Source organism: Cryptotermes secundus, unplaced genomic scaffold (assembly GCF_002891405.2).
Source record: "Cryptotermes secundus unplaced genomic scaffold, Csec_1.0 scaffold964, whole genome shotgun sequence".
Classification (NCBI taxonomy): domain Eukaryota; kingdom Metazoa; phylum Arthropoda; class Insecta; order Blattodea; family Kalotermitidae; genus Cryptotermes; species Cryptotermes secundus.
Genome location: NW_019725428.1, coordinates 896,061 through 921,313, shown reverse-complemented (window position 1 = coordinate 921,313; position 25,253 = coordinate 896,061). Strand labels below are relative to the sequence as shown.

The window sequence follows — 25,253 nt, the reverse complement described above, 5'->3', positions numbered from 1 at the left end:
CTTGTAGGTTGTTGCAACATTTCAGAGGAAATTTTACAGTTCCGGACTTATAAACTGATCTGGGATGACCCATACGAGGCGTTCCTCTTGATATGCAATTGAAAACAATTTAAGGTCTTTACATGGGCACTGCACCAAATCCTTTGTTAATATTCCGCCTCTCCTACAACAGACGCCTGTCGGCACGGTCCAAGGGCAGCAACATGTTGCGTCGCACGTGATATGTAACTGGTTACATTTGACGGTAAATGAATCTGCGATCTGACTGCGGTTAATCCCAGAAATTTGTTTTGGAGCTACGAGCTGCCTCGTAGTACTTCCATTTTGTAACACTCCTGACTACTGAAACGCAATGTACTCGTACATTCGCAAGAATGTTTAACACGTTTTCCGTGTACACAACTAAACTACACATCATTCATGCAGGAGGTCCTTTGTATGCTGATTATATGGCAGTGTGATCATTTTGTCCGCATTAGTTTTAATTCGTGTCAAAATCATGATATTAATGCAATCTAATCCACAAATCTATGTTTTTGGAAAGGCAAGATGATGATGGAGTGAGATAGCTTAATTGTGATGGTGGAAGGGCTACTGGGAGGGGAAGGGGGGCGTAACCATGACAACGTTGTGCGACGGTTAATGCATGCAAGCAGGCAACGTACAACGTAGTGTATGAAACAGCCTCGAACGGACACGGAAAAGGGGAGGGGGCAGAGGGGGCGGAAAGGAAGCTAAACGCCGAGTGGCACGCGACGATCTAGGGGGCTCCAGCTCAACAGCTGCTACTATAAGGGAAATTTGGAGTATGGGAGGTGGGAGGTGGGGGGCAGGTTATTAAACGGATTTATTGGAACCAGTATTCTCATTAGCATGTATTACGCAGATCGGAAATTAATGCAAGTCTCATACTCAATGATTTTTTTCCCCTTGGCACTACAGCCACAGTGGGCCTAGGCCTACCTCCATGAACTTCTCCGACTCAATGATTACCGACACAAAAAATACAAAGAATGTACAGGACAAGATGTGTCTCTCAATGCTATCCTCACTTTCACCTGGCACAAATGTGACTCTGGTGACCGCCTCATGGCGGTATAAACGTAATAACAGTAACGAAGGAAATGCCAACCCAGCAGTCGAGACATGACGGCGCAACTCTCCTTATCTGTTGTGAGAGAAATATCACTGCCAACATCCACAAGAATATGTTAGTTCTGTTTTAGCACCTTCCCTTATTTTATACGTTAATGGCTATAATGTGTACAACCATACTGGTTGCCTACCACTGCCCTTATAACACCTGCGAGTTGGTTCAAGTTGTGTAATGCTTCTGGCTTATAATCGATAGTGCCAGGTTCGAATCTGAGTAGGGGCACTGGCATATTTGACTGAGGATTTTCATGGGTTTCCTCAGTCCTTCCAGGCAAATCGTGGAATAATTCCATCCATTCTTTCAGCATCATTACTCGCAAATCTATCATTCAACGGTACATGGTCTTCATGTTACTGTCGAGCGTTGTTACACAACTCGCACTCACACAAGCTGGTGCATTCTCGTGACATGAGGGATGTACATCACGCTACTAAAAACCATCAAATGTAATTTTTGATGTAATCATTTCAATAATACCAACATGGCGGCCATACAAAATTCTGAAGCTGGTCTGATATCGATACTTACCCCCCATAAAAGTTTGCGTCGTAACAGCGTTCTGCATAACATAAAACAACAACGCGACCAAACATCTGCCTACGGATTATAATCATGCATAAAATTTTTGTGTGAAGTATTTTCCGGGACATGCGGTAGCGTAGTTAGTTCAGCCACCACGCTACAAGCCGGATGGTCGCGCATTTGAGTCCCGATTACATCACTGGATTTTTACTTCCAGCCGCACTATGTCCCCGGGGTCGGCTCAGCCTCTAATAGAAATGAGTACCAGGATCTTACGGGGGGGGCTGTCAACCTCACCGCCATCTGTGAACCAACTGTCTAGAAAATGTGGCAACCTTGACGTCTCATAACACTATGGGCCTTCACGGACTGTTACAGGGATAGCTTTGAGTATTTACTATTATTTAACAATTACAAACATGGCATCCATGCGAATATTTCAGATTATTCGAACCAACTTTAAAGTTGTACACATAATGCATATAAATGGATTAATAACTGTATTGTTATTCTCAGTCTATAATTCCTGCTATACTAGAAGACACATAGGAAAGCAGACATCATGGCTTCTTCCTAAGACTTCTTGTTAAGTTCATTTCGCGTGCTGACGTTCGTTTTCTGAAGCGTACTGTCCAGATCTTGCAAAATTAGGTATGCGATCCACACAATTTTCTCAGGTATCTACACAATACTCCAACTTACAAGAACTACTCGAACCAATAATAGCAAATATACACAACTTCGTGGCGAATTTCGAGTACCGTGAGTCCCGGGGCAGGGCAGGCGGTACAGCGACTGACTACGGGCTGGACGACCAAGGGGTCGGAGTTCGAGTCCCCGTGGGGGCAAGAATTTTCATTTCTTTACGTCGTCCAGACTGGCTCTGGGATCCACACGGCCTTTTATCCAACGGGTACTGGGGGCTCTTTCTCCTGGGGTAATACGGCCGGGGCGTGAAGCTGGGCACTCACCTGCAACTAGTGCCGAGGTCAAGAAAACGTGGATCTATACATCCACTCCCCTATAAGTCTTCATGGGGCAGTGCTTCATTAGTTAAGCACAGCGACAACTTTACCGTTTGCTACGTAACTGAGCCATCTATGAGGAAATACTATAACTAACTGTCTAACACATACATTTTCGCGTGGATTTACAGTTCGTACACGAAACGAGACATGTCACGAAGCTGGACAAGTTTATCCTACTTAGACGTACTTAGCTTTCGCAACATTTACTTCCAGACAAACTCTACTCCGTCTAGCACAGCTGTCTTTCTTCCTTTTTGTGGGTTACTTCACGAGGCTGCGACCTGCCTTTCAAAAGTAATTCTGGTAATTAGTTTCAGCAGACTACACTTAACCAGCTACAGGGCAGGTGAAAGTAAATACAGATTAGTCCTTGTGCTTAAATAAGCACTATGCTATGAAGACGTATGGGTCAAAGGAGGCACAGTTCCACATTTTCCGCGTTAGAAAAATGCGAATAGTTATCGTCACACACACAAGATGCTTTGTACCCAGGAAAGAGCCTCCCGTACCCACTGGATAGGAGGCTGCGTGACCCTAGAGCCGGTCTGGAAACTGTGGAGTGGACCCTTGCTCTTGCCGGGAATCGAACCTCGACTCTCCGGTCTAGTTATAATACTGTTCATAATGTTGTATAATACTGTTATGTGTACATCACTGCTAGGCAACGTGTTGGTAAACAAGTTCCCGCGAACACAGATTCTTGGTAAGCAGTCCGTTGCTAGGTTACGCAACAACAGATGCTGTGTTTTCTATGTCGTCCGCACCGAGCAGCGGTAAAACAGCGAGGTTATGCAACCCGTTTCTAAGCAACGGCTCGATAAACACACTTCGCGTAAGCGGTGACGTCACCAACAGAGACGGTGTTTTACGTGGGGTCTGTGCAGAGTGCTTATAAGAGAAGTGACTGCACTGACAGAGTAGTTACAAACTGTGCAAGAAACAAGAAATCATACGGAATCATGAGAATGAACATGTTCGCGGTATAAGACAAGGTGAAGCCAGACATATTAAATATAAGAGGCTTAAACATGGCGATGGTCAATCTTACGATCGTTCAAGGGACGAGTTAGGCACGATCTACTCTGCAAAGCTTCTACTGACACGAGTTCTTGCGCGTAGTGCAAAAGCATGATTTCTTTCAATAAAATTCAATATGCGCGAAATGTACACTTTACAAAAGGAAAAGCATATTCTTTACAAATAAACCCATGTTCTCGTCAGAGAGAATGTTACAACGGATTATTACCGCAAGAGTTCGGTTTGGGGGGGGAAAAAATCTCTGGTCGTGGGTCTCAAGGGGTTTGAAGCCAAGATGAACTGGTTGGCAGTAAACCGCCTGTCGTAAAGTAATTCCGACTTTGGCTTTGAAAGAGTAGTTCAGAGGGGCAATTACGAGTCAGTCGTAAGCCGGAGTGAGTGAGTTTAGAAGAATTTTTAGTTTCGAGGTTCCAAAGTTATTGAAGACGAAATAGCAATAAGATTTCACAGTGATTTGAAATGCTGGTTTCCGTGTTGAGATCCGTTGCCAGAAGACGATTAGAGAAGACTGGGAATCCTAGTGAGTGTGCAACGGTGAACTGGAAAGTGTGTAAATCAGGGATAGCGCTGTATTTAAGTGTGATTAAGAGAACTTGTAACCAAGGTGCTAATAAATCCAATCATGCGAATTAGAACCCACTATTTTCGTCACGCGTACCACCCTACACGTGACTACTGATTGATCAGGCATAGCTTACATTTCTGAGGGTAATCAAATTTATAGCCGTGAACCTCAAGGGGAAAAATTTTCTGCGTGTTCAACGAGACCTCTTATGTTGGAATTCTAGATATTTCTTGGGTAGTCGAGTAACTGGAAAACTCCTTAGCTTCCACGACAGTCAATGTAACTCAAACCTTTGCCACTAGGTGTCATGAATGTTGTCGTGTCGGAACAATGGCAAGTCAGTAACAGAAAGAAGGATCTGATTTGTGGTTTTATGAATCCAAAATGAAACAGTTTACCATAATGAACACCTGCGAACTTCTGGGAGTTTTTCTAACTAATGGTGTAAATCTACTTCTCTGTAAAGAAGAAAGCAGTCTTCTGGGATTTGGCACCGTGTATATGTGGTGTTAACCGACGTTTCGGAGGAACGTATCGCCTCCATCTTCAGGGTAGAATAAAAAATATAAGAAATCTGCAAGCGAAGAGACCGTGAGAACCGGTAAAGCAGACTGAAGATGGAGGCGATACGTTCCTCCGAAACGTCGGTTAACACCACATATACACGGTGCAAAATCCCAGAAGACTGCTTTCTTCATAGTCACCGCCGCGAAAGCCTCAAATCTTACATACTTCTCTTTAGTCTATCGCTTCTTTTTCTAATAAATGTTTGGGAGTGTAAAGATCATTTGCAGTAACCTTACAAGATTATAAATTCAAAGGTCAATGAGATAAGGAATAAGGCAATACACGTTTCTAGACTTGTATTCTGTGTTAATTTTCACACTCTTAACACGAAGAACAATACAGATATACTGATGAGCTCGTGCCTTCCTGCACATTTCATACAAAATCGGCGTAACTAATTTCGATTAAATTTGGTATTGGGGGATACACATTAGAAGTTCTAGGCGAATACCATTTTGGTGTGTGAATGGTAAGCAGAGGATACAGGGATAGAGAAAAGCCTGATGCTTTTTGAGGCCTCACTTAACTGAGTACCGCCATGAGCACTACTCAATCAGGCATCAAATGAGCCCACAGTTTCTGGAACTATGAAGTTGGCCACTCCAGTGCCTAGGATACATTTGCACGGAATTTTACACCTCCACGGTCCCTTTATGGCCACATGGGCACTACGTAAGCAGACGAGTAATTCTACTCATCAGTGCCAAATAGGGCGTATATAGATACCTGAAAACATTTTGATCTGAGCGAAAGGAAGTAACAGGGGGCTTGAGAGAATTTCATAATGAGTAGCTTCATAAACATTACTCCTCGCCATATATTCTCATGAGAATCAAATTAAGGATACTCCGACAGGCTGAGCATGTAACTCGTATAGGGCAGAAGAGAAACAGAGATATCTGCCAAGAAACCCCGATGAAAGGACACTTCTTGGAAGACGAAGGCGTATCTGGGAGGATATTGTGAAGTACACACCCACTGCTAGAAAATGGTTCGATAAACACTTTCCCGCAGTGTCAAGATTCTTGGTAAACAGCCCGCTGTTGGGCAAACACGTTCGAACGAATACGCAATAACAGAGGACATATATTGCTAGGCAATGGATGTGTTTTCTGTCAGGTCAGAACCGAGGCTATATAATGAGAGGCCAACAATAACTGACAGTTCATCTGGATGTCAGAATAGAGGGACTAGTGTAGTGTGGTCAGAAGTCGAGAGTGTCCAGTCAGAGATAGTGATTTGTGGCATGTCGTAACAAGTTGCATAAAGGTCCAATAAATTCGATCATCAAATCCAAACTCCGTTTTATAAGTCGAACAAACCTCTGATATATGTCGGTATTAAAGTGTATATTAAATACAGAGGAAGACAGCGTTGCCTGGATTCATCTGGCTCAGGATATGGATCAGTGACGTGGGATCATGTAAATACGGCAATGAGTCTTTGGGTTCCATAAAGCACTGAACACTTCTTAACTAGCTGACCACCTATACGTTCTTGACGAAAAAAAAGACTGTTCAGTTTTTTAAACTGTAGTTTTCTGTAGGTCCATCTGATCTGACGTTGGTACACCTGCGTAACGACAAGCTGTAAGTTTAGTTTGACAATATTAGCTGTTAAGCTGGTGGCCTGCAATACACAACACAGGCTTTATATTGTGAAAACGATTTCAACTGAGGCAGTGTCTTCCGAATCCAAACCTCCACGACGCTCTACTCCAACTATCAAAGTGTACAGCTTGGTGCAGTTATTCTTCCTTTTGAGGGGGGGAGTTAGGATGACAATGTTAAGTATCGGCCGATCATACTGGCCTAGCGGCCTAAGGCATGAACTGTCTTCGCCCGCTTGAAAACTGGGATCGTGGGTTCCGTTCCACTCAAGGCATGGATATTTCTATGCGTCTGTTCTGTGTTTGTGCTGTCCTGTGTGTAGGCAGCGGCCTTGAAACGGGCTCATCCCCGTCCAAGGAGTCCTACCGACTGTGTATAGCATCAAGAACCTGAAAAAGTGGCCGAGGTCCAACAAAGTGCTGTAGAGCCACAGACAGATACAGACAGACAGATGAATACATTGACAAAAGTATACGATAGATATATATTTTAGTTATTTTAATGTGAGGACAAGGCATGCAATGAACTAGTTTGGCGTGGATTGAGTAAGCACCTGAAAGATGGCATTTTTGTGCCGAAACATGTAGTGCGAGTGAGAGAAGGAGATAGATGAGTGTATGCATTGCAAGACGGTTTAAATAAATCATGGACTTAAATCAGTGCAACAGGACGCTAAAATATAACATAAGCTCAACCTGTTCGGTGGACAGGCAGATTACACACATGTGGCATAAATGTAACTGAGTGCGGTTTCACATCTGTAAAATGAATGGTTAAATAAAATTCATGTGAAATATTGTCACTTGTACTCGGATGTATGACTACAGACGGGGTTTGGACTGGCGAAGAGATGTGCTGAGCACTTAACGGCCGTAACTACAAATCACTAGAACACTACTGCTATTTTCACACTTAATATTTCACTAGAGCACACAGTATAGTGTTCTCAGTCTTTTACTAGACCGTTCCTGGTAACGGCTCCACCAATGACTATTCCTCTGCCCCGGCTCAAGCCCTCTCTTCACAGACTCCCGTACGGAACTCTCTAGGCTCTAACCTTTTCCCTTGCTTATAACATATCGCCACGGACCACGCAGAAAACTGGGCTCTTCCACTGTTGTAGTCCAACTGTCGCATTATTAGGAATCTGCTGCCTATCAACGGGAACGTGTTTGCAGAGCCGTTGCCTAGAAACGGGTCTGGTATACTTGCCTATCTCGCGGTCGTCGCATAGTACGGCTCTATACGCTACAATATAATCAGTCAGTCAGTCCTTTCGCGATGATATGCTTCTTCAAAACAACTGCTCCATGGTGACAGTGGTTGGGGTTCACTTTCTGAGCACTAAGTATTATTTCATGGAAACCGCTGTGTTAAGCGTACACAAGCCCACGGTCAGCACCGTTTACATGAGGGCCTGGCTTGACCCTTTGCCAGGATAAATCGATTTTTTTTTGTGTAGGAAAAGCCTCGGAATACAGGTCTACGCAACTTAAAGCGAAACTTTCCATTTCCAAATATCGACCATCTGACCTTACAAGGTTTCTCCGGTTCACGGTCCCGGTGGCTTAAGCAGTTAAACTAATTTAAGAATTAAGAACTTTTCCTAAAACAAGTAAAACAGTCAAACGATATGACGACGATATCAAAATATTCAATTCTGACGAGATTTACATACTATACGTATTGTAACACGGCTTCAAGAACATGCAACAAATGCATCAGCAAAAAGACAACCTTTACGGAGACCTCGCCTTTATTAAACACGTTTTTGTCAAGTTCGTATGTGTTCTGGTATGTTCATGCCCAACCTACACTTAAACAAAGCATCGCGAAATACAGTAGCTCGAAAAACTTGGCCAGTCATATACGTTTTAGCCTCCTGTCCAGTTCCTGTCGTTAATAAACACATCAAAATTTCAAAACTTCATTATCATTCCATTTAATTTTGTCCCTACCATAAAACCGCCGAACTGCAACCAATCACTCAAATGTAGGCTAATCAATATGTATATAAAAGTGACTATATACACAGAGCCGCTAACAACCCTACAACAGCGGTGAGCAATTGGTCGCCTGGACTTCGCAGTGTGGCCCATCAGTTAACTTCACGGACGAGAAACTAAAACGAAAATCACAGTTGGGCAACACTACTTCATATGCTGAATCCACCAGCAGGCTTACTGTATGAATGAAGCGTGCTGGTACAGCCTAGTCGGTACAGAGAGGGGCTATAGGCTGGACGGCCGTGGTTCCATTCCTGCGGGGGAATATATTTTTTTCTTCTCTACAGCGTCCAGACCGGCTCTGGGGCCCATGCAATGTGTACCTGGGGCTCTTTCCTTGGGGTAAAGCGGTCGAGGTATGAAGCTGACCACTTACCTCCACCCAGTGCCGAGGTAATGAATGGTGGAGTTATATCTCAACTTCCCCATACATCTTGATGGCATAATGCGTTAATTAAGCAAGGGGGAAACTTTACCCTCTCTTTTTCTTTCTACCTCCACCGGCACGGCAGCTGCTGAGGAAAGTTTTATTCTTCGGGCAGACTAATCGGCCTTCGCATTTTGGAAGAGACCAGTGGAAACGCTCTGGTTCCTGCGTCAGTTTCTTCTTCCTTCTGAAGACAGCGCTCAAGTTTCTGTTTGGAGAGAGCTCCTCGGGATAACTGCACCGCACCTCTTCTATCTTTAGGTTTGTCTTATAAAATAATAATAAAAAATAAGCTATTTAGCGATGCTCGTACCAGTTATCCAAACTATTCCGCATTGATACCTGTGACAGGTATCACACCGAAAGTCACGATCGGGTGGTTCCGGGTCAAACATCGGGCTTAAGATGCCTCTGGATTTTCGTGATTTTCCTCAACCACTTCGGACACCTGTTGTAATATCGACTTAAACTAAGCCGTTACAATTCACAACACAAGCCGAAGCAGTTGAGATGCGTCACGAAATTCACCCAGAAGTAATCAATACGTCTGCCAACTTGCGAACAATAATAAATCACGCAAAGGCCATGACCGTCTGAGGCGCGGGAGGCGTTGTACTTGGGACGAACTGCATCACATGCAACCTTGATTACATATACACACAATAACATCCAATGGGTAGCGGGGGTGATTTCCCAGAGGGCGTAAAGCTGATCTCACCTCCATCTTGTGTCGAGGTCAAGAATGGTGGAGGTATATCTCTACTTCTTCATATGCCTTCGTGGCATAGTGCTTAATTAATTAATTAAGACATCCAATGGGTACCTGGGACGATTTCCCCGAGGTTAAAGCGTCCGGGGCGTGAAGCTGACCTCACATCCATCTTGTGTCGAGGTCATGAATGGTGGAGGTATATCTCTACTTCTTCATATGCCTTCGTGGCACAGTGCTTAATTAATTAATTAAGACATCCAATGGGTACCTGGGACGATTTCCCCGAGGTTAAAGCGTCCGGGGCGTGAAGCTGACCTCACATCCATCTTGTGTCGAGGTCATGAATGGTGGAGGTATATCTCTACTTCTTCATATGTCTTCGTGGTGTAGTGCCTAAGTAATTAATTAAGCACAGGGACAACTCTACCCTACCGTTTCTCCTTACACATAGTAGGAAGGAAGTGCAGAGGCTGTGCGCCCAGATACTCACGGGTTTTACTGTAGTCTGCATGGCGGGTCGGTGGCATGGCATACTCCGGCAACTGGAATAAAACATAAAGAAGCATGTTAATGGGGACAGAATCATTCGTGTCAATACAATGATACTTCATATCACCACTGAAAATCATGGTTTACACAGTGTGTACGGCATTAATGGGACGGTTCACTGCAACAACACATTCACGCTGATTAAGCCATTTTTGATTTGAAATAAAAAACATGGTAAAGCTATCCCTGTAACAGGCCGTGAAGGCCCACAGGGTTGTGAGAAGTCGAGGCTCCCACATTTTCTGGACAATCAGCTCACAGATGGCGATAAGGTTGTCAGCCTTACGCCCAGGCCGCTCTCTATCCGCCGGAAGGGCCATGCCACAGCTCAAGCGGCTAGTCGTTGGCTTCCCACCGCGACGGCCCGGGTTCGATCCCGGGTCTAGTCAAGTGGGATTTGTGGTGGACAAAGTGGCGCTGGGGCAGGTTTTCTCCGAGTACTTCGGTTCCCCTGCCAATCTTCATTCCACCAATTGCTCCACAATCACCCTCACCTATCATCCGAGGCTGGTACAATAGGCGAGAAGTGGCAACAGTGCATGGGACTTAGTCCCACCCCACTAGTAATAAAAAAATACCCCCAGGAAGATTTCTGGTTCTCATTTCTGTTAGAGGCTGAGTCGACCCCTGGGCCATAGTGCGGCTGGAAGGATTAGGTCAACTGAAAATATCAATGACTTCATCGAGAATCGAACTCGCTACCGTCAGGCTTGTAGCATAATGCTTCAACGAACTAAGCTACCGCGTGCCCGAACTGAAATAAATGGTGAGGAAATTTCAGTTATATTCTAGTGGTAACAGTGATACACCGATTAAGGCCTTACTCTTAATCCTGACTCTGCATTACATGTACAGACAAACGAATATGCCAAAGGTAACAGCCGCTATATATTTTCTCTAACTTATTTCTCGAAAGAGCTCGATGGGATTCCCTTTCCCTGTCTACATTCCAAGCGTCACTGTGTCACTAAAGTACCACAGTTCGTGAACTGTAATCAAGCAGAAGAATCTAATGAAAATATAACATGAAAGTTTTGTGGGCATAACGCAGTTAGCGAGCGCTGTATAGGAAATCCTGCTAAGTCATTTGTGTGTCAACACAGACCCCACTATCTCACTGCCAAACACAATAAAGAGAATGAGATACAGGACTGTTAGCCATTTCCTTTATCTTTACTACAGGCATTTCAAATAACTGTACTTCAGAGCAACAGACTACTCGAGTTAGCTCACAGGATAGCGTCAGAAATCGGTAACATGCTTCGAATGCTTTTGATTATCCTTGTATTTTAACGAGAACCCTTTGGTAATTAGAGTTCAAACAGAACTTCATTAATAGTTTATAAGCTGCGGTACGCGAAAAAAGAAGTACACTATAGGAAGTAAAACAACTATTTTTCACAAACATACTTCGACACGATTTGTACTTAATGAAGTACACGGAAATTATAATCCATATCGTGGTACAAACTATAATTGAACTTCATTAATAGTTCATATGCTGCGATACACGAAAAAAGAAGTACACTACAGGAAATAAAACAACTATTTTTCACAAACATATTTCGACACGATGTGTACTTAATGAAGTACACGGAAATTATAATCCATATCGTGGTACAAACTATAATTATGGTCCAACACTATTCGCAATCATATGCAGTGCATACCCACTATATGAGAGTGTCGAACAGTTTAGAACCATATCCAACATGTCTTTCGCTATAATTCCGAAACGTCGAGGATCTTTAAAAGATCGAGTTGATATTGCAAGCAGTGAGATCACACTGCAAACAATTCACACATTTCTCTTGGACTGGTAAAAATGCTTGAACTGAAATGGTGATCATACTATTGTTTTTTGGATGTTATGTTGGATGTTATCTTTCCAAAAACAGAGACACCATGTATGCGAACCAGAAAACAAGGAAGAAGACGTAAGAAGATGCTGGATGGCCTTGGGGACAGAAGAGGATATTCTTATTTGAAGGAGAAAGCTCTAGATCGCATTAAGTGGAGGAACTGTTTTGGAAGAGACTGTAGACCTGTCGTCTGACAGATTACTGACGAATGAATGAATCCATTGACCTATTTTTGATTCAAAACACTGCGGCCCGGGGATATGGACTAACGCTATCGACTGAGCCCAACAGAATAGGCTCCTTACCTGAAGACGGACGAAGCACAATAGACCATTGTAGGTCGCGGTGCAAGGGCCGAGAAGGCCCGCCCCTTATACATTCATACCTGAAGACGGAGGCTGAGTCCAGTCTCCGAAACGTTGTTTTAAATAGGAAAACAGGACGACGGATACAGCTAACAGATCCTTAAAAAAATGTGGCACAGTTCAAATATTTGGGAATCACAGTAACAACAAATCAAAATTTCATTCAAGCGGAAATTAAGAACAGATCGAATTCGGGTAATGTTTAATACCATTCAGCCCAGAACATTCTGTCTTCTCGTCTGCTGTCTAGAACAAAAAAATTAGAACAGAATTGAGTATAATTTTGCCCGTGGCTCTGTATGGGTGTGAAACTTGCTCTCTTGACATAACACAGACTGCGGATTTTTGAGAACAGGGTGCTGAAGACAATATCTGGACCGAAGAAAGATGAGGTGAAAGAAGGTTGGAGAAAACTGTGTAAGGAAGAAATCCATAACTTGTACTCTTCGCCAAGTATAATTAGAATGATCAAGTCAAGGAGGATGAGATGGCCAGGGCATGTAGCACGAATTGGAGCGAAGAGGAATGCGTATAAGATATTAGTGAGAAAGCCAGAAGGAAAGAGACCACTGGGAAGACCAAGACGTAGGTGGGTGGATACTATTAAAACGGATCTTAGACAGGATGGGGTGGCATGCACTGGACCGATCTGTCTCAGGATAGGGACCAGTGGAGGGCTCTTGTGAACACGGTAATAAAACGTCGAGTTCCTTAAAATGTTTGGAAATTCTTGAATAGCTGCGCAACTGGCGGCTTCTCCAGAAGGGATCATCTTCAAGTGAGTTCAGATTCCCACTACCCAAAAGTTAGAGACACAAACACCTGAAGTTTTCGACAGTCGGCAAGTCTGAAATTTTTAAGATAAAAAGAGAGAAAGAGATCGAAGTTCGTCTGTTACCGCTATTAAAAAGAAAGTAAAGACATCCCTGTAACAGGCCGTGGAGGCCAACAGGGTTGTGAGACGTCGAGGTTCCAAATTTTTCTCTAGACAATCGTCTCACAGATGGCGGTGAGGTTGCCAGCTTTACACGTCGGCCGCCCTTTAACCCCAGGATGATTGCTGGTACTCATTTCTGTTAGAGGCTGAGTCGACCCCAGGGCCATAGTGCGGGGTGAAGGATTACGTTAATTGAAAAACAGAACGATTTCATTGGGAATCGAACCCGCGTTGTAGCTTAGTGCCTCAACCAACTACGCTACCGCGTGCTCCCTCTAAACAATTACTCTACTTCTAAAGTTCTTGTCAGATCGTAAGTCATTCATTATTACCATTTAAAACGCGATTACTATAGTGTCATCCTGTATAACTATTAGTGCAACAATGTCATTATAAGGAGCATCAAGTAGCAGGAGACAAACATTTTAAGGAGTGTTAACTAAACTTCAGAAATATAAAACAGCACTGTATGATAGCTGGCTCGTTCTTCGACCCAGAAGATTGAGGCATAACACCGGTTGATTTTTGACGGAATATACGGCGTGATATCCCACAAACTGGAACTCTTTATAACCACAGTTGTGAGAAACTCAAGTCCTACATTCTTTTATAATTCAATCACATTTCTTCTCGGAATCGATACGGAATACAACCTCATTGTCTTGGATTGCGACTTGAACCAATCTTTTCCAATGCTGGATGACTGATCGGACGATGGAATGTGATACTTTCTGTTCTTAACGCAAGGGACTTAAACGGTTCCCCCTGGTTTTTGTACACTAAGGTCGAAGTTCGTTCCAGACATGGCGATTTAAAAGTTTAAATCTGGAGAATTTGGTGGCTATTCTGTGGATGTTATACGTCCAACTGTAACGCCATCCGATATATTCAGAGCTGCTAATGAGTGTAAAGCACGTTTTTAAAATTCAAAATGAAAAAAAAAGTATAACAGATCTAATGAAATAAACAAATCCTTTTGTAGCCAAACTTAGGCACGCTCGAACAACTTATGTGAGTTCCGTTCAGATCCGGAAAGCCAACCATTTTTAGCAACAAAAACGCCATTTTTTGAGTATGTTAAAATTAATTAATGCAGCAATATCAGTACAGGCAGCGGTATGTAGCAGAAGACAGAATTTTAAAAAACTGTGACCTGAAGTTCATAAATATAAAATAAGTTCTTGGAAGAACTGTCTACTTTCCTTTGATACGACACAGACTGCACAGAAAAAGACGCCTTCAATAATGCTTCATTGTCACGGGAGGAGTCTTTACCGAGCCGTTACCTAGCAACGATAAAGGAATACACACAGACCCACAGACACATGCATCAAGTAATTCTTCTACTGCGGCGTGTATCTGTTGCAGCGGGAATGTGTTTACCGAGCTGTTGCCTAGCAACTATAAGGATACACAGAGACACAGACTGATGGGAGGGATTATGACAACCCTGTCCAACGCGGCGCCCGTGGTATATTTTTCTGGCGCCCTCCGTAACCACATATAATTGAGCTGATTTTTAATATTACTTCAAATTGTAAGACAAGAGACATTTTTGAACGTCTGAGTACTGTTAAATATTTTCGAAAAATTTTATTATTATCATTATTGTTTATTATTATTATTAGTAGTAGTAGTAGTAGCAGTAGAAGTACTAGTAGTAGTGGTGTGTGGTGGCGCCCGCACCTCCATAGGCATCAATGAATTGTGCCCGAGTACATAAGAACGTTGGACAGCATTGGATTATGAAGTACGCCGCTGAGACGAGCTCAGGTGCCATGATGTACCAAGTATATACATGTATATACCAAGTTTCATAAAGATTGGTTCGGGCATTCAGAAGTTAATAGGGGACTTCACAGACACACAAACAGAATGGAGACCGCATAAACTTTTTTTTCAAAATAAAGAAAGTTGGTTAAAAACCGCATTGTGTAACAGTCGCAAGAGCGCGCGTATAGGCGTGTATTTGTATAACAGAGGTAACATTTGTATCTGAGAGACGCTCGATTCGAATCGCCACCCGAGACACGGGTTATCCTAATTTTTCAACTTCGTCCCTCCAGCAAATGCCGCTAAAGTACCGCGACTAGGCCACGGCCACTTCCTTCCGAATCCTTATCAATTCACCCATCATCCTATAGTCTCGATACTGAACGCTTCGCTAAATAACTTATTCGTGTAAATTTAATGATAACAATAGGATATTATTAAAATTAAGTAATTACTAACAGCCACAGCAAAAATCGTACGTTTAAATTTTGTAACGTAAGCAGTCAAGCCTTTATAACTAAAAAGTATTAGCTATCAGCACTGCTCAGGGTTCACTGGAATTCACATAATCACTATACAACCACTATTATTATCGTTCTATATACGAGTACACAAGGAAGAGTTCCGCAAGCGTCGGGTTGTCATCGTACAATTTCGGGTCACCGCAGCAAAGAACACTGGAACGTTAACACGCTGCATAAATGTCGGTTACATCACTCACCGCCATTTTGTGCCGGTGTCAAGAATGGTAGAGCTATACCTCTACTCACTCATTTGTCTTCATGGCACAGTGCTTAACTAATTAAACACAAAAGCAACTTTACACAGCACACCACGACCGAGGAGCAGTCTTTTGTTTCAGTGTATTGTGTCTATCCTGCGAGTACTGATAACACTTCAATGTGGATATGTGAAGTTTTGTATTTTGCATAAAGTAAACGGTTTACGGTTTATTTGTGGAAGATGGCGTTAAACGTCGGCCACGAAGTATCATTCGAAAACTCTTACGGGAAAGGAACAGAGGAAAAAGCATGGGCAGTTAATACCAAGGAAATTTATAAAACAAATAACATTTACTCTGTAATTTTCACAGGGTATTACATTAGTTAACAAGAAACTGTTTTTTTGTTACATGACAGATATTCTGTGAGCCTCCGTCATCGAAGTATTTCTTTAGTTGGCTTTAAGGCATAAAGTTTGCACGGTTCTGGATTAAACCTGATGTGTATGTTTCCAGCGAGAATACACGTTACATACAAAACAAATCTGGGCATGATTTTCAGAACTAAGCAGACGCCCCAGTTCAGAACTATGCAGGAGTTTCAGATAAGAAGAAAATAAAAATTATTAACAAATATTAAATGGAATGCAGGTTTATGAATTTGTTCTTAGATATATCGATTATGGGAACGCCAGCTGATGACGTCTTAAGGCACAAGAAACAGCTTGCTCAAAATTAAGAACTATGTAGCTACTTCAAGTGTGACAATCCTCCATTTCCAGTCCTGTATATATGAAGTTACAAGTCTGCATGAAATGTATAGACATTCTATTAAGAGTGTATAACAAATCAAAGATTTGTACACGCATTCTATATTACGAAAGAAGAAAGAGAGGATTACCAACTGCATCATGTAATATTTCGTTAATGCAGGGGGCTTCCCTTTTTGTCGCTCCAAATTGGCGAACTAACTGCCGGCTTAGGTTCCGTCTCTCTCTCTCTCTCTTCCTCTCCCCATTGATTTCCCAGGCGCGACAGACTGCCTGCCATACGGCTCGTACATTGCGATGCAGACCGTCTACCCATCACTAGCAGGGGAGTCGCAAAGTGCAACAAACTCTAGAGAATGTTCGATATCAAGGAAAGTCCGGTTAACAAGAGAATACGCCAGCCCAGCCTTACATTTCCCACTGCACCCACTCGGATGTGAACTTCAATGATGTGTACGACACTCGGTCAACTAATTTTTGAACATACTATACGCGTATACGTGACAGAGAGCATGTCCCTCGGACACACTGTGTCTATCGCGTCTTTTCTCATTTTAAAGCACAGTGGTAACTATGTTCGCCTGCTTTAACGTTTGCTACATAAATCATGATTAATCCCAGACCGCATACTTGCTTGTTTACTTATTTATATTTTAATGGGTGAAGGAAGTTGTCGTGGGCTACTTTTGGGTACTATCCCAGGATACGCCTATAGGGATTGACAAAACCACAACAAACGTCAGTCAGAATGTTCAACGTACCCGGAGAGACTCGAACCACGCACCTCCCGAATATATGTCGGAAGCGACGCATCAACTTTGTCGGTCATTTTCTTTTGTTCTCAAACCAAACAGCCGTTGCTTATTCAAATGCCATTAACAAACACTCTATAGGCTAGAATATTTCTTGAGAAGATGATATTCGCTTGGCTCAGAGCAATGAATGCATTTCACGCCTTCAGAGACTTCATTTTTCATATTCCTTTTAATATAATCTTTCATCTACATGCAGGTCTCGGAAGTGGTCTCCTGCATTCCAGTTTTCCAACCACATCTGTACGACTCTCTACCTTCTGCGTCCACGCTACATATCTCATCGAACTCATCCTCCTTGATTTCATTACCATAATAATATTTAGTGAAGAGCACAAATTAAGATAAGAAAGTCTTAACTCAATTATCCTCACAAGGCTGAGTGGACCCCGTTCCAGATTCACTACTTCTCAGAAAATCTGGCAGCGTCGGGAATCGAACCCGGGACCTCGGGATCTGTAGCCAGGAACTCTGACCACTAGACCACAGAGGCGGTCGCCTATGCAACCGACTACCCTTCGATATTCAAAAATCGAAACTGAAAAGATTATATATAAAGCACATTAACAAGAATAATTTACGGCGTTTTAATTAGTAAACGCAGTCACAAAGGATCAAACGTAAGTCAGTACACAAATTTCCTAGTTGCCCCCCCCCTGGAAAAAAAAACTTTCTGCTGCCCGTGTAGCTACGCTGATTTATTACAGAAGGTGGTCAACATTTATCCCAAGCACTGGTTACATATCTTAACTTCCTACACACAGAAGTCAGTGTCCTCTTCAGCCTACCGGTATGAAACAGTTGCTTTCAGAGCGAAACCAGTGGCCTCACAGGTATGCCCCCAGCTACAGAAACAGCTGATAACTGCTTGGTGCCATATTAGGGCAATAAGCAGGTTTCCTCTCAAACTGCTACAGCCATGTTTGAAAGAAAGCCTGTGGTCATACATAATGTTGTGATGAAAGACCAAAGGAGGGGAAGTGGATCAGGAGGAGGAGAAAGAAGATGAACAGGGAGAGAAGACATAGAAGCAACCAGAATTACTGGTTCACTGCTGCAAGGAAATGTGCAGATTTCTACAAAATACCTTTTCACAGATATAACAATAGGTATGGCACTGAACACAAGTTTTGTCTCATATTAGAATGCATTACCTTTTGCTGTGTAGGTTTTGAGTTAGTTGGAAAAGTTCTAAATAAATTATAACAATATAAGGGGTTCTGTGCACTCACAATCTAGTCATTATAACATGAGAACTAATACTGAAAGCATGGCCGTTGCACATCCTTAATCAAACGTCTACGTATTAAGTCCGTCAATAATGCAACTATCATTACAACATTTACCATTCAGCACCAACACGACATCTTTCGGCCATAGACGGCCATCCTCAGGTGTTTCAATGCGTCCAAACTGTTACACTGCTTTGATGCGCGCTAAAATTGCGCGTTGCAGTCCTTTTAAAATAACATAATTAATTTGATTATAATTATATAATTATAATTGTAACATAATTAATTACTTAAAATTCATTAAAATTTCTTCTTCCACTTCTTAATCTAAGGCAGTCGGTTGGACTCCTTGGACGGGGGATCAGCCCGTCGCAAGGCCGCTACCTAAGGCTAGGAACACATATACAGCGACATCGGTCGTACGACGTCCGTACGGTTCATGTCGCATGAAGTAGCAGAATATAAAGTGTAGCCTTAGCTTCCATACATGACGACATGCGACATCTACCGTACGACAGTCGGAGAGCAAAGAAATGTATTTGGTCGCTCTAGTGTGAAAAGGAGTCGTACGGCAAAAGAATCGTACATTTTTCCGCATGACCCATGTCGCTGTGTGTGTTTCTAGCCTTACACAAACAGACATCCATGCCTTGAGTGGGACTGGAACCCATGACCTCAGTGTTCGAGCGGGTGAAGACATTTCATGCATTAGGCCGCGAGGCCACTGTGATTGGCTAGGAAACAGAAGTACTGCAAGTAAGCCCAGTGTAACTTTGTCCACCATAAATTTCACTGATCCAACCTGGGACATAACTCGGGCCGTAGCGGTGGAAAGCCGGAGACCAACCACCTGACGAAAGCTGAATATAGATTTTATGCATCCGGCATTTTGTCTTACATTTCTTTTTAAATAAGGACCTTAACCAAAGTTACAGAGTTTTGAAAGACTGTTATCGTACATAATTTCACTCCTATTTCAAAAGTTCACGCGTCCGTCATTTTATTAATGACTGTAGAAAAGGTGCAAGTTTGGGGTAGCCTAGCTCTTCATAATATTCATATCAAATTTCATCAAAATCCACTCAGCAGTTCTCGAGTTGAAACATACGGACAGACATGACCAGCTCTTCGTGCTTCCACTTCACGCACATTGTGCAAAGAACGCATACTCACCCACTGCCTATGTCCGTACGTCATTATCACGCGTATAGGCGTACCACAGTATGATAGATCTATACAATGAAGCTGCTGGTAGTTCCGGATTATATGACTTACACAAGCATAGTTAGAACCCAAATCTTCGTCCATTACTATCTCCGTAGTAACTGACAATCTTTAATTGAGTTATGCATGTGAAATTTCGTCTGTTGATAGATCATACATTACTTACTTACTTAGGGAGCTGGGCCCTTGTTGGGGAGAAGCAAAATCTGTAGCTACTCAAGAACTTCCCAGCATTTTATGGAACCCGAAGGTTCATTAACATTTTCACAAGAACTCTCCACTGGTCCCTATCCTAAGCCAGATCATTCCAATCCATACTATCCCATTCTATCTCTCTAATATCTATTTTAATATTGTTCACCCACTGACAGATCATACATAAGGCTACAAATTCCGTGGTAAATGTTGCTAAAAAGTAAACAATTAAAAGAATGATTGAAAATCTTCTATGTTACGTGCAACAAATTTAGCAGGAACAAGTATAAATTCTATATTTATGGTAGCAGGCATACTTAATACTGTTAGTGTGTTCATGACATCTATTTGTATCGAAAGCATTCAAAGCGCAACGGTACAAAGAAGGCAAGTGCGTATATTCTGGCATGGATTACGTCTATCTAACCTTTTTTTAATTATTAAACACACTCACACGCACGCGCGCGAACGTTGGCTAGGTAATTTTTCATCGAGGAGAGGGTTCCAGATTGTGGATTTCATCATGTAGTCTTATAGGTGTGATGTTTCAGAGAAACAAGGCGCCTCCATCTTCAGGGAGAGAGTGTCCTGAGGACACAGCCAGCATGTTCTTCCAAATCAATGATATATGCATATAAGACTACACATTATAACAATTTAGAAGTCCAAAATTTGTTCATTAATACTGAAGGTGCAACACACAGACACACAGGTCTACTTGTAATGCATTCGTTTTACAGCTTTCGAGCAAAGATGTACACAAACTCCGTGGCCTGTAGTCCGCACGCAAACTATACCGACCGAGCGACCGCCGCTTGTCGCAGAAGTTTAGTGCCAACTTTAGCGCATAGAGGGTGTAGCGTGGTCATCGCAACGAATCCCCACGGCCGTTAATTTCGGTTTTCTAGACCGGGGCAGCTATTTCCTTGAATAGCTCCTCATTTATCATCACGGGGCTGAGTGGATCCCGTTCCAGACCCACTACTTCTCAAAAAATCTGGTGGCGCCTGGAATCGAAGCCGGACCTCTGGATCTGTAGCCAGGAACGCTGACTACTAGACCACAGAGGCGGTTGCAAAGATGTATATACAGAATTATTACAGACATGTTAATAAAGAGAGAACTCGTAAAGGAATGATTCTGTTAAATTTATTACAACATACGGGTATACAACTACAACCTTCATATTAACTTTCGTGAAAATCGGTCTGCTCGTTAAAAATTGAGGATACATGCGCCCACAGAGAACACCACGATCTCCTAAGCCTCGTTTCCTCTTTTTGTGTTCTTAGAAAGGGAAACCGGGCTAAAAACATATCGCTCTATGAGCGTCCTAATCTGAATCTGTCTGTATTTTCATGAAGGTTATTTTAAAATATTTATCATGATACATACACCGCTGTCTTCAGTTCCTCATCACCAGTAAACATTTATCACTTGTACTGGAAGGTAAACCAATTGGCCCCACCGCAAAAAAAAAAAAAATCCACACACACACACACACACACAAACAAAACAACAACAACAGAACTGGTTGCTATGTCATACACGGTGTGTCCAGGATCCGTTAGGACTCAATTTTAAAAATGTATTGATTCAGAAGGAGACTATTTTGAATAAAAAGAGTGAAAATTTGAAAATAATTCACGTCTTGTATTTTTAATGAACGCAGCCCTAACAGAACTTGGACACATTGTGTACGTAGCCCCTTGAGCAGTCGCTGCATGCGACACGGTGCAGTGGCCAGGCGCACCGAAATACTGTACTATGCGGCCAACGCTGTAGCCACCGTGTGCACGGGTCTGCCGCACTGTGTGCAGTGCAACGATTAAGCAAGATACATACGCATCTAGCTAGTTAACTAACCAACCAACCAGGCCGCGCCATAGCTCAAGAGGTTAGTCGCTAGCTTCCCACCGCGGCGGCCCGGGTTCGATCCCGGGTCTGATCAAGTGGGATTTGTGGTGGACAAAGTGGCGCTGGGGCACGTTTTCTCCGAGAACTTCGGTTTCCCCTGCCAATCTTCATTCCACCAATTGCTCCACAATACACAATCACCCCCACCTATCATCTGGGGCTGGTACAATAGGCCAGAAATGGCCGCAGTACAAGGGACTTAGTCCCACCCCACTAGCAATTAAAAAAAAACAATCAACCAACTTCGTGAAACTGATTCGATTTTGAGAAGCCGCCAGTCGCTCGGGTATTCAAGATATCCCCAATATTTTACGGAACCCGAAAGTTCATTACCGTGTTCACAACAGCCTGCCACTGGTCCCTATCCTAAGCCAGATGACTCCAGTCCATATCATCCCAGCCTATTTCTCTAAGACGCATTTTAATATTTCCCTCCCATCAACGTTTTCCTGGTGCTCTTTCTCATTTTGGCTCTCCCACCAAAATCCTATATGCATTCCTATTCTCCCCACGTGTGCTACACGACCCGACCATCTCATCCTCTTTTACTTGATTACTCTAACTATGTTTGGCGAAGAGTTCAACGCATGAAACCCCCTCATTATGTAATTTTCTGCAACCTCCATCGCTTCACCCAATTGGGATCAAACATTCTCCTCAGCACCCTGTTCTCAAATTGAGGCAGATGCATCAGCAGCACAAAGTTGAGATACAGCCTGAACCTTCCACTAGATTCTCATAACCGCGCGCACGTTATAACTGCGTGCTCTTCTGTGCGGTAACTTGGCTTGTAGAATTCGTCTGTTGCATTTGCACTGGCTATTTCCGGAAATCTTATCCGAGTGTTTACATTCCGTAAGTGAATTAATTTAAGTTTGAGAATATGTTGCCCTTATCTCTGTATTCTGGCCGACAAGTTTCTAAACGCCTTCGAAGTTCAGCATGTTCCAGAGACCACATTCATTCCCGTTAGAGACAAATCGAGATTCTTGCTGCCTGATTCAATTACGGTGCATTGGGCACAGATTCCTTCGCCCTGGGCAGCCCACTTCCCGTTTCTGTAGCAACCAAATGCGGTTATTATTTTTCACACTTTCATAAGATTCTACAGTTTTACAATTCTGCATCTAAGGTACAAACACGTCTACTACTTTCGTACATTTCACCTGATGATGGCCGTTTATGGCACAAACATGTAGTGTTCATACAAAACGTAAAGATATCCCTCTGCTTAGCTAAGCACTACACCATGAGGGCGTATGGGGGAGTGGTTGTATAGAACCACATTTTCTTGACTTCGGCAATAACTGGAGCCTAGTGGTCTGCTTCAGGGCCTTGCCGCTCTACCTCCGGGGAAAGCGCCCCCGGTACCCATTGGATAAGAGGTTGGGTGGACCCCACAGCCAGTCTGGACGACATGGATAAGTGAAAATTCTTACCCCCACCGGGAATCGAACTCCGACACCTCGGTCGTCCAGCCTATAGCCAGTCGCTATACTGAGTTCGCAACAAATGTTTTCATCTAAACCTGTGAGACGGTTAATCTCAAGCCTTGAATGATAAAAACAAACAGGACTTAGTCCTACACAAAAATTACCTCTAAGAGTTTCTGCGTGGATCTCGCGAAATATATATCAGAGCAAAGAAAGGTCTGAAAGAGAAAACTGTGAAGATACACGAAACACAAACTTCGTGCCCAATAAGATGAAAGCTTACGTGTTGAGGTTTTGCGAGGTAATTAAAGAAAATTTACATTTCATAACGTGAACAGATTACCGAAATCTTTCTTATTGCTGACAATAATTAAACTAAGCATGCTCCCATGGGTCCCGTGTCGTAGCTTTACGGCACGTAAAAGAACCTCATGTCTCAAGGGGACCTCTGAGCCAAATTCAGGACATTTCCCGCCGAACAGTAGTCTCTAACCCCTTTGGTAGATGGGGGAAGCATCGAGATGCCGCTGAGCCAGTAGGGGCCGAACTCGCTGGCTGAGTCGGGACTGATGGCACGCACCAGTACCGGTAGGGTATAGAGACTGGTAGAATATCACAGGGGGACGCACAATGGACCAATATCTGGTCTAAGTGTATGGGGAAACCCACCCTCTCCAATAACAACTAACCATGCTCCCACCTCAGTTTATAGGTCTACACGTACATTAATATACATACTTGCTGCCCAAGTTTCTTCATCCTACAAGAAAATCAAACCCTGAAATGTTTCAGCAAGAGATCTCAATTGGAACAAACAAAAGAAACTCTCCCTCGACTTCATACTGCGCTCAGACCAGATTTATTATTTTAATGGTGTGCTTTATCACAACATAACGGCGCAGCGTGTATGCTGAGTAACTAGATTCTAAGCCCAAAACGAAGTCCAAAAACCGACTAATCCCGAAAGACATATTAAACAATTTGCACTTACAAGATTTAGGGGCGTGACTATAGACAGGGTATGGATTGGTGAATGGATTTATTGACCACTTACACACATGACTCGGAACTACAAGCACTTCCAACGCTATCGCTGATCTACAAACACTAGAGCACACGCTAAAGTCTTCTCCGTCTGCTTTCACTTGTCGATTCCTAGTAACGGATCTTAACCATGGAGATTCTTCAGCTTCTGTGTTCATGTCGTTGCCCCATGATTAACACTCCACACCAGAACTGCCAACTTAATTATAGCGCCATCTCTTCTCAACTTCCCTTGCAGAACTTAACTGACTCACTGTGAGAGTCTGAGTTAGAGTTTACTTTAGGACTGGCGGTTTACCGCCAATCAGTTCGTCTTGGCGCCGAGCCCTCTGAGACTCACGACCAGCAATTTTATTTCAACTGAACACTTGCTTTCATAGTCCTTATGTAACATACTCTCTGACGAGAGGATGGGTCTGTCGTTTACAACTGCTGCTGACCTTCGCCGGCGCAGTCATTCTCAGGTCCGAGGCCGGCGGGACTCATGATCCCACATTACCGTCTCCAATTCGAGACTCCCCCAACCTGGAAGGTGAGCAGCCTACAGGCGTACCATCATTTATTCTTCCCCGGGGGCGTGCCTGTGACGTCTATGAGAGCCCTCGCGAATGGAACCGCTCCCACCTTAGGGCTGCTCGTTTCGAGCACAGATAGCAAGGTGATCTCATATACATACTTTTATGTTTTCAATATAAGGTAAGCAGGCTAGAAAAATAAAGTTTATAAACAGTAACCTTGAGATCCGGGAACGTGAGTCCAGTGCCAGGGCAGGCTCAATTTGATCCTGG

The 25,253-nt window shown here is 43.1% G+C and overlaps 1 protein-coding gene across 5 annotated transcripts in view; it reads right to left on the bottom strand.

Moving 5' to 3' along the window:
• Nucleotides 1-25,253, bottom strand: part of LOC111863425 (AF4/FMR2 family member 4) — a 460,597-nt gene that overhangs the window by 112,152 nt on the left and 323,192 nt on the right. For all 5 annotated transcript variants that reach the window (XM_023849745.2, XM_033751058.1, XM_023849746.2 and 2 more), the window contains one exon: nt 10,122-10,173. In XM_023849745.2, coding sequence (XP_023705513.1) covers nt 10,122-10,173 — 52 coding nt within the window. The remainder of the gene's footprint in view (nt 1-10,121; nt 10,174-25,253) is intronic.